The sequence below is a fragment of the Ceraceosorus guamensis genome, assembly GCF_003144195.1.
Source record: "Ceraceosorus guamensis strain MCA 4658 unplaced genomic scaffold IE81scaffold_36, whole genome shotgun sequence".
Taxonomy (NCBI): domain Eukaryota; kingdom Fungi; phylum Basidiomycota; class Exobasidiomycetes; order Ceraceosorales; family Ceraceosoraceae; genus Ceraceosorus; species Ceraceosorus guamensis.
Genome location: NW_020290031.1, coordinates 1 through 8,399, shown reverse-complemented (window position 1 = coordinate 8,399; position 8,399 = coordinate 1). Strand labels below are relative to the sequence as shown.

Genomic DNA, 8,399 nt, shown 5'->3' with positions numbered 1-8,399 from the left:
ACGAGGACGGACTCCGTCGGCGCTAAGCTGCCAATTACGGTGTGCTCGTCTCGGGTCGTCGTCAAACCAGCCATTGGTGGCTCTTGGGATCCTGGTGCTATAGTAGTCGCAGGAAACGAAGAGGCGTCACGTCCAGACGTGCTGCAGTCATCAACATCTGGCGAGGTCGGCGCGGTAGGACCGGCTGGCTCTGCCATCGTCGAAACAGTCATCGGTGGCTCTTGAAATTTTGCTGCTGTCATAGTCGCAGGGGGGCGCGAAATAACCCATCCCGCACGCTTAGCAGCGACAGAGATGCCGCTAAAGTTGGAGTCGAGCGACGTAGCTTGTGGCTCTTCGATCGAGCGCGAGAGGTCGTGTGCGCGACCAAAACTCATGAGGGATCGCGTCGCTCGCTTAAACTTGGTGGCCCAAGAAGCTTTCGATGCCCGAGCGTCGTCCGACATCTTGATCTTGCGGTGCGTTACCTCGTCGTATGATGATCCCATGTTGGGCACTAGACGATTTGACCCACTGAGGCTGTGAGGTGCGCCTTTTTGCGACTCGTCCATTGAGGACGACGGATTGCTTGCGCGCGATTTTGCAAATTTGAGGATGCCGCCGAGCTTCGCACGCAACTTCGGCTCTGCAATGACCGGTGCTGGAGTGACATCGATGAGGAGGGGCGAGGGAGGATTGTTGATAGGATCACACCCAGCAAGGCACCTCATGCTCGCGGGATGCACACATTTCGAGCTTCCTGCCCTGCTTGAGGAGCGAGATTGATCTTCTCCGTTAGAAGCTCTCGTGAGAGCGATCGGCGCAGGTTCAGAAGCGGCTTGAACCATTGGGCTGATGGAAGCGGGCGAAGCAAGTTCCACTGGTGAAGGGGAGCGTCGTTCGTCATCGTATTTGCCCAGCGCGGTGCCAATGCTGACTTCAGGAATCGCTTCAAGTGAGGTCGCACCGGTGGAGCAACTTCGGACGGATTGCAAGGGAGTGGATATCGGCTCGGAATAAGGCGACTCTGGCCAGTTTGGAGAAGGGTTTCTGAGAAATGAAGAGGGACCAGCTGCACGGCCCTGCACGAAGCCTAGCGGCTTTGTTGGCATGCTAAGCGAAGCTTGGTCACTCTTGTGGGGTACTGGCAGGGGGGCAAGCGTCGTGACCTGTCGTGTCGAGGTTGCGAAGAAAGTCAGAGGCCGTCGCTGTGCTCGAACGCCAGGTTGAGGAGTTCCCCGCCTGATGTCTCATACTCACACACTCATCCCTTGCAACCACCTTGATGCCCTCTCTCCTACGACGGTAAAGCTCCGCACGGCTGACAGCCTGAAACGAAACTAGAAGGATCAGCACCTTGCTCTCGTCGCTCAGGCTAGAATAGGCCAGGTGCACTTACTGGCTCTTGCATCTTCGCCTGCAGCTTCTCTTGATCACGACGCACGAATAAGGGGGCGACCGTCTTGAACTCGTGGTCATATGGTGCGCGGCTCGAAGATTCTCCGAGGTCCAAGCCAAGACCAATGATGACAGGCGCGCTTGTGTCGACGGGGGTGGGAAGTTGACGACAAGTAGTGCTGAGGGTCGAGAATCGGTACCCGATACTGCCACGCTGAATTTGAGCCCTGGATGCACGAGCCGAAGCTGGCACACTATTTCCAGGTGTCACTTGGGACGAACGCTTGGATGCGAGAGTCACCAGGTTCAGTGGCTTTGGCACGAAAGAGGAGCGGCGACCAACATCTGGCTTGGGAACTTCCTGCTGCTCGGACCCGGCTACCAAGCTCCAGTGCCACGACTTCGAAGGCGACGAAGGGCTGCAGTCGCTCACTCGAGGGGCGCTGGCGCCGATGGGGCGTGGACGGGAGAAGTTGGCTGATTTCATCTCGCCTTGCAAGTGCACTGGCTCTGGTCCAACAAAATGGCGGTAGCCCAGGCTGGCTGTGTCCTCGGAAGGTTGCCAAGCTGATTCGGTTGCTTGAGCGACGAACAGGGTGGAATTTTGGTTTGGGCAAAGACGACAGTCGGCTTCGCAAGCATCCATCGGCTCGAAGACTGGTGAGCGAAGTGGAGGAGTCGGAGCGCTCTTCATCAGGTCCAACAGAGTGTTGTCGATGTCGGCCATAAGGCTGTCGAGTCCGTCGTGCGTGGTGGAAGGTACCAGCGGCATTGCGACTCCACGAGACTGACTGGTCAGCAACTGTGGAAGTCGAAGGCGGCGAGGTCGAGGTGATACTGTTGATGAGAGCAGAGCAGGGTAAGGTGAGGAAGGAGGGCGAGCACACAAGGTGGAGAGGCGTGGGGTAGGATTAGGCTATTGCGAAAGCAAAGGTGGGAAGTCCGCAGAGCTAGATCGTGGTCAGAAGGCTTGTTGGTGCCTAGTCCGAGACAGTCTATCAATGGTGCGCAAATCGTTTCGCTGATGCGCAACGCGATCCCACACCAACATTGTGAGACATCCGAGTAGATCCTCATGCACCGCCAGCGACCGTTGAGGCAGGCAAACGGTGACACCGTGCTGTTGCTGGCGCAACCACGCATCGTGCGTGCCTAAGTGATGCGCAAGCCGACGGCCAACGTGGGGTTGTTGACGCCTCATCAAATTCTGTTCGTTGACGGAAATGACCGATTCGTGGGTTAGCAAAGCTCCTGGCGAGGGGCGAGTTCAGCGTCGAGAAAGGAAAAGAGAGGGGCGGAGAAGTCACCTCCACTCTTCACCGGACTCTTCACCAGTGAGCAAGCAGGCAGGCGCGTGCGCGTGCGCGCATGCACGTGCACGTGCAGGTCCCGTGTCCGTTGACCTGCGCCTGGATCTACGGATCTACATCTGGCAGGTCGATCTTCATTTCGTATCTTTATAAGTTCCTGTGGCCCCTGCGTACGAGGTCCCTGAACCTGACTCCTGCGTGTAGCCGAAAGGAAAGGATGTCGTCAGACGACGAGGCGCTTTGAGCCTAAGTGTTGGCCGGAAATTGTGTCCCCGATCAATGAAAAGCCATCGTACTGCGTGACTGGTCCCCGTTGAAGAAAGGCCCATGCGGTGGGTGCGCGAGCCCGTGTGAGCGAGCGCGTTACTTTCGTTAGAGCCGCTTGGCCTGCCTTCCAATCCATGTCGAGCACGGCGAACGACCAACGGCCTCTGTCCCAGACTTGTCATCGGCACGTTGAAGATCATCTGCTTACCTGATTTCTCAGGCTTTTCCGTGTCAAGCCATGCAGCGCGGCTTCCCCAATGACGGCCTTGAGAGACCTTCCCTTAGGGCGCACACTTGAGCATGTGACTTGCTGAGACGGTGCGTGCATGTATGTATTCTTGTCCTAATCAAGCGGTGACGGCCGAGCCAAGTGTGGACCGGGCGACAATCATGTCGAGGGCGCCTCTGACTTTGGCAACATCTCTCTGAACGCGCACTTCGTCGGAAATTTTCGACCATAGTCGACCGAAGAGGTCGTCAATCTGAGGCGACTGACCAAGGATAGGAGCGTAGATGTCTGCAAAAAAAGAGATATCTGTTCCTTTAGCTCCACTTGGTAGCGCACGAAAGCAACGCTGGGACAATGGCACTGACCAATGACTCGGTCGAGAGTGTCCGAAATGATGTTGACGTGCTCGGGGTTGCCCGCATGTCTCAAGCAGAACTTCAACACCTTGATAAGCCCCTCCTCGTCTCTTCCACACAGCCCTCTTCTGAGTCCATCCTCTGTTCCGTCGGCACTAGATCGGCGTCTAAGCTCCGCCAATACTCCAAGCGTGACTTCTGGCGGAACATTGGCCTTCAAAGCAGCATCCAGAGCATCCGCGTATCTGAACTGTTTCAGCATGTCATCGTAGACTTTCAGCTTCTTTGTCCGCACTGTCGCAGCGACATCCATTGCGCTAGCGGTCTGAGCGCCGGCGGAGGACAGCGCATCCATGAACACTTTGTGGGTTCCCTGCGCGGCCTGCTGGTGGTGCGCAGTTCTGGCCATTGCTTCACCCTTCTTGAGGATACGACTGCGGACGCATAGGGTGCCATCGGCCGCACCTGTCGCAAAGACCGTGTCGTCGGCGGAGACAGCTAGACTTAGTAGGGGAGAAGGATACCGCATCGTATGCGTGACGGCATAATCCCTTGCTGGATCGTACACCTTCACGAGTCCATCCAGTCCTGCAGAGAGCAGCCTTAGGGACTGCGGACTGCCGCTTGAAGCGCCAAGTTCGTGCGCAGTATCCGTATCCTGCAATGATGATCGGAAATCAGCATCGCTGCCGGTTGACAAAGCCAAGGAAGTGATCGTCTTGCTGTGATTGGAGACAGCTCTGAGGCATCTACCACCCATCATGAGATCCCAGACCCGAAGAGAGGGTCCACCTGCTGAGAGCGCAATGCCTCCTCCTCCGGTGGGGTAGATGAGAGTGGATTCCACTGGTGCGCCATGCTTCATCGTCATGACACACGCGTCGCTTCCTTCCGACGCATCGCCGTGCAGGTCCGAGTCCATCGTATCGCCATCCGTAGTTGGGGGCCTTCTCCTGCCGAGTCTCGTATCCCAAAGACGAATGCTTCCATCATAGCCTCCACTCAGCACCAATGCGGGGTTGTCAGGACTGACCACTGCGGTACGAACGTAGTCCGAATGGCCTCTCAAGGTGCGCGTGCAGGATTGAGTGGCCACATCCCAAAGCTTGAGCGTCCGATCATCCGATCCTGTTAGAATCGTGCCCGAGTCTGAAGAGAACTTTGACACGTGCACAGGATGCTTGTGACCTTTCAGTGTCCTGAGGATGGATCGCGAATTCGCATCGAAGACCTGTTGTGGATTGAAGGGGCACAAATGCGTGCCTGTGAGCTACTGCTCCGCTTACGAGCAGTGCGCTGCAGAGTGAGTGCACAGTGTTGCAGGGCGCTCACCTGCACCGTCCCGCTATCATCCCCAGCTACAAACAGTCTTCCGTCCGCTCTCCACGTAGCCCCTCTAGCGACATCCGAGAATCTGCCAACAGTCCGTTGCAACTTCCCGCTCGATGCGTAGATCTGCACTCTAGAACCAGCAGTGACCAAAAATTTGCTCCTCTCGCTGGACTTCAGTGGTGCCTTGCTGCTACCGCTACTCGAAGTTTCCGCCTGCGCGTCATCGGCTGTGGAGGAGGAGGAGAATGCAGAGATGGGAACGAAGGAGATGGAAGTGACGGGTGCATACTCGCGAACGAACGAGGTGCGCGTGAATCGTTTGTAGTAGGCCGAATCTGAATGCTTGACCTGTGTTGGCCTCGTGCGCGCTGTGCCCGCTCGGCGAACAGGTTGGTATTCCATCTCGGCTTGTTTTTGGGCCAAAGATGGTGCCTGCAGATGGGCGGACCTCGCCTTGTCGACAATTGTCAAAGTAAGAGATGTAAAGCGAGAGAAGGGGGTTGCAACCAGTGCTTATTTCGCAGCACACTCGATCCGAAAGAGGCAGACCATGCCAATGAAGCGCCGTGTTCTCAATCCGCAGCTGATGACATGGTGAACTTGACTCCCAAAAATTCTTGCGGGGTCAATTTGACGCGCCTCTCGTACGGGTACATCCACGCATATATGTTGGCGTGTCTGTCAAAATTGATGAATCTCAGCAAATCTTGAATCAAGAATCTCAAATCTCAAAAGCACCAGCAGCAGTCACGAGTCACGCGTCGTGAGTCATGATGAGCGTGCAGTCCCGGCATCCGGCACGTGTGGCTGGCTGCAATTCAAGATTCAAAATGAAGAATTAAGCGATCATCAGCTACAAACGCAGAATCGTGAAATCAAATTCGACTCCAACCAATCAGCCGCTTGGCATGCTAATCATTCATTTTGCATCCTTGCACCCGCCCAGCCGCCATCGATAGCCGTGATCTTCATATCATCTCGCACTAGCAATTTCGGTGTAAGCTCCAGCAGCGTCAAGGTCAACCTAATCGCGCTACAATGTCTCGACGAGCTCTAAGGAGCGCCATAGGTCAAGCATGCTCTTGCCATCGAACTTTTGCTCTTCCCACTCGCCAGATCTTGAGAGAAAGTGCCAAGCAAGGCTCCGCGTACTGTTCGAACAGCACGTTGATCTTCTCTAGCGCATCCCTTCGAAGCTACACCAGTTCCAATGCCGCGAACCGCACGCATACAAAGGCGTCTCGTAGCGCGAAAGATGACCGGCTGCTCCGGAAATCATTTGGCACTTCTGCGATTACGAGGCACGGAGGTATAGAGAGACCGGAACCTGGCACAGGCATCAAGGTCACTTTTAGGGATTCAAAAGGCACAGACATCCGTACGGTCGAAGTCAATGAAGGGGACGACCTCTTGGCGGTGGCTCACGAGTACGACATCGATCTCGAAGGTGAGTTGTAACCTGGTCGGAGGATTGTCGAGAGCATTGAATCACTGACGTTGTGGCCCACGCAATATCGGCATACAGGAGCGTGCGAAGGATCAATAGCTTGCTCTACCTGTCACGTTATTATGGAACCAGACATGTACGACAAGTTGGAAGAGCCCGGAGACGATGAGAACGACATGTTGGACTTGGCATTTGGGTTGACAGATACGTGAGTGCGCACACGTTCACCAGCCGCGCATCTCAAACCTCGCACGCTCATACGCTGCGCATATCTATACAGATCAAGGCTTGGATGTCAAGTCAAGGTGACGAAGGAGCTGGATGGCATGGTCGCTCAATTGCCTTCGGCGACACGAAATATGAGGGTGGATGTGAGTCCGTGCAAAGATGCTGATTACCCATCATCCATTAGATCGAGCCCTTCAATGACGCTGATTTCCTCATCTGTTTCCCGATACGCAGGGCTCAAAACCTACCCATCACTAGATGAGGGGACCCTTGCTGTTGGTGTTCTGTAAACATGATCAAACGCACAGCATAACAGGTACTACTCGGAATGCGCATCACCTCTTTGCTTTGCAGGTGTCTCGTATCAAGGACTGAAAAGGCTTAAGCGGTAGCACGGAGAGCTGTCTTGGCGGTTTCACGGAAAGCCAATAGCAAGAGCTGCACTGCTCTCATCGTAAAGGGGCACATACGGGGCGGTCTCAGTTGCGGTGGGAAAGATGGACGTGAAGTTTGTTGTTCATCAAAGCTCGTTCCGGATTGTAACAATGGGCTACAGCAGCCGAGTCGAGGGAATGTCGTCGCTCATTCAGATTCAAGGCAGTAGTGTGGCTTGCAGCCGCTTCACAGCTCGAATCCCATGAAAGGGCCCTTATTCAAGCTAGGCTGCAACTGATTGATCTTGTCATCAAGACGCGCCGCGTGGTGCTTTGTGGGAATTTTACCCTTCACTCAAAGGGAACATCTCGCTTCGAGGCTCTGATGCAAGAGGCGAGCGAAGCTATGGTGCCAAGGTTGCTCGTATTTGTGACATGTTTAGCGAGAAGTCGTATCGGTGGCCATTGAAACGCAATGTTCTCGAACTCGTACTCCTTGACTCGTCACTCGACTGACTCCACATCACCAGCATTCACGATTCGGCCATCTGCACTGCTCGGCCCCGCCTCGAGCCAAATCTCGAATAGACGTGAGTGGCACACGACACGGCAAACAGCCGGTGCGTTGCCTGCATGATGTACCTCCCGCCATGTCCGTGCGCAGTGCATTCAAGCGATGTTCGTATGGCGGACAGAGCCTCTCGCTTCCCATCACCACCACCAACAACAATCCCGTGCATCATCCGTGCCGATCGTACATCTCTGGGCACCTCAATCTATTCAACTAGAATCTGCGCGCACCTCCATCTCTTCTAGCCCATCATCGCTTTCTCAGCCACGTTATTTCGGTCGGCCAGCAAGATGGCGACCGACGCTAACTGGTACGTTCATGCTCCATAGTCGGCCGGACGAGGCTCATTGAGCAGCGCATGATGCTCGCCTTCCGTGTGGGGCTTCATCAATGCTGAGCGCGGCGCTTTGCTGCTCCTCTTCGAATCCCTGCGCACCCGACAGCATCTTTTGCAAGATTATTGCTGGGCAGATCCCGAGCATGAAGCTGTACGAGGATGATCAGACACTGGCTTTCCTGGGTATGTGCAAGGACGCTCCAACTCCTCTTCGTACCTATCTGCTTTCTCGCCGCTAATCATACGCTCTTTCCATCCATCCACGTCTCAAGACATTGGTCCAATCTCTCGAGGTCACACGTTGGTCATTCCAAAGTACCACGGCGCCAAACTTCATGATCTTCCAGACGAGACGCTGGGAAAAATTTTACCTGTCGCGAAGAGATTGGCCATCGCTAGCGGAGCAGAGGACTACAATGTTTTGCAAAACAATGGAAGAGCTGCTCATCAGCTCGTGGATCACGTTCATTGTGAGCAGCGAGTCGGCTGTACGCACTGCCAACTGAAGGATGAGTCTGGTGTGAAGCGTTTCGGCCCAGCTGGTGAACGCCCGCGTTCAGCCAAAAGGGGG

At 55.2% G+C, this 8,399-nt stretch overlaps 4 protein-coding genes across 4 annotated transcripts in view; 2 read left to right on the top strand and 2 right to left on the bottom strand.

Annotated features, from left to right (window-relative positions):
* Positions 1 to 2,243, bottom strand: part of IE81DRAFT_151380 (hypothetical protein) — a 2,992-nt gene extending 749 nt beyond the window's left edge. The window contains exons 1-3 of the mRNA XM_025510442.1: positions 1,379 to 2,243; positions 1,240 to 1,308; positions 1 to 1,148 (exon numbers count right to left, since the gene is read on the bottom strand). Coding sequence (XP_025369015.1) covers positions 1 to 1,148; positions 1,240 to 1,308; positions 1,379 to 2,149 — 1,988 coding nt within the window. The 5' untranslated portion in view covers positions 2,150 to 2,243. The remainder of the gene's footprint in view (positions 1,149 to 1,239; positions 1,309 to 1,378) is intronic.
* Positions 2,244 to 3,301: 1,058 nt separating this feature from the next.
* IE81DRAFT_334727 (WD40 repeat-like protein) lies at positions 3,302 to 5,273 on the bottom strand (the record flags this gene model as incomplete). The annotated part of the gene is made up of 3 exons (XM_025515423.1): positions 3,302 to 3,471; positions 3,549 to 4,770; positions 4,872 to 5,273. The coding sequence occupies 3 exons, from the start codon at positions 5,271 to 5,273 to the stop codon at positions 3,302 to 3,304; spliced, it is 1,794 nt and encodes a 597-aa protein (XP_025369014.1).
* A 148-nt stretch (positions 5,274 to 5,421) lies between these two features.
* On the top strand, positions 5,422 to 7,205 carry IE81DRAFT_337609 (ferredoxin; the record flags this gene model as incomplete). The annotated part of the gene is made up of 5 exons (XM_025515511.1): positions 5,422 to 5,465; positions 6,119 to 6,318; positions 6,397 to 6,526; positions 6,599 to 6,689; positions 6,781 to 7,205. The coding sequence occupies 5 exons, from the start codon at positions 5,422 to 5,424 to the stop codon at positions 6,802 to 6,804; spliced, it is 489 nt and encodes a 162-aa protein (XP_025369013.1). The 3' UTR covers positions 6,805 to 7,205.
* Positions 7,206 to 7,562: 357 nt separating this feature from the next.
* Positions 7,563 to 8,297, top strand: IE81DRAFT_302928 (HIT-like protein; the record flags this gene model as incomplete). The annotated part of the gene is made up of 3 exons (XM_025512263.1): positions 7,563 to 7,801; positions 7,935 to 8,011; positions 8,101 to 8,297. Coding segments are annotated over exons 1-3 (294 nt in total), but the record flags the coding sequence as incomplete, so codon positions are not given.
* Between the last annotated feature and the right edge of the window lie 102 nt (positions 8,298 to 8,399).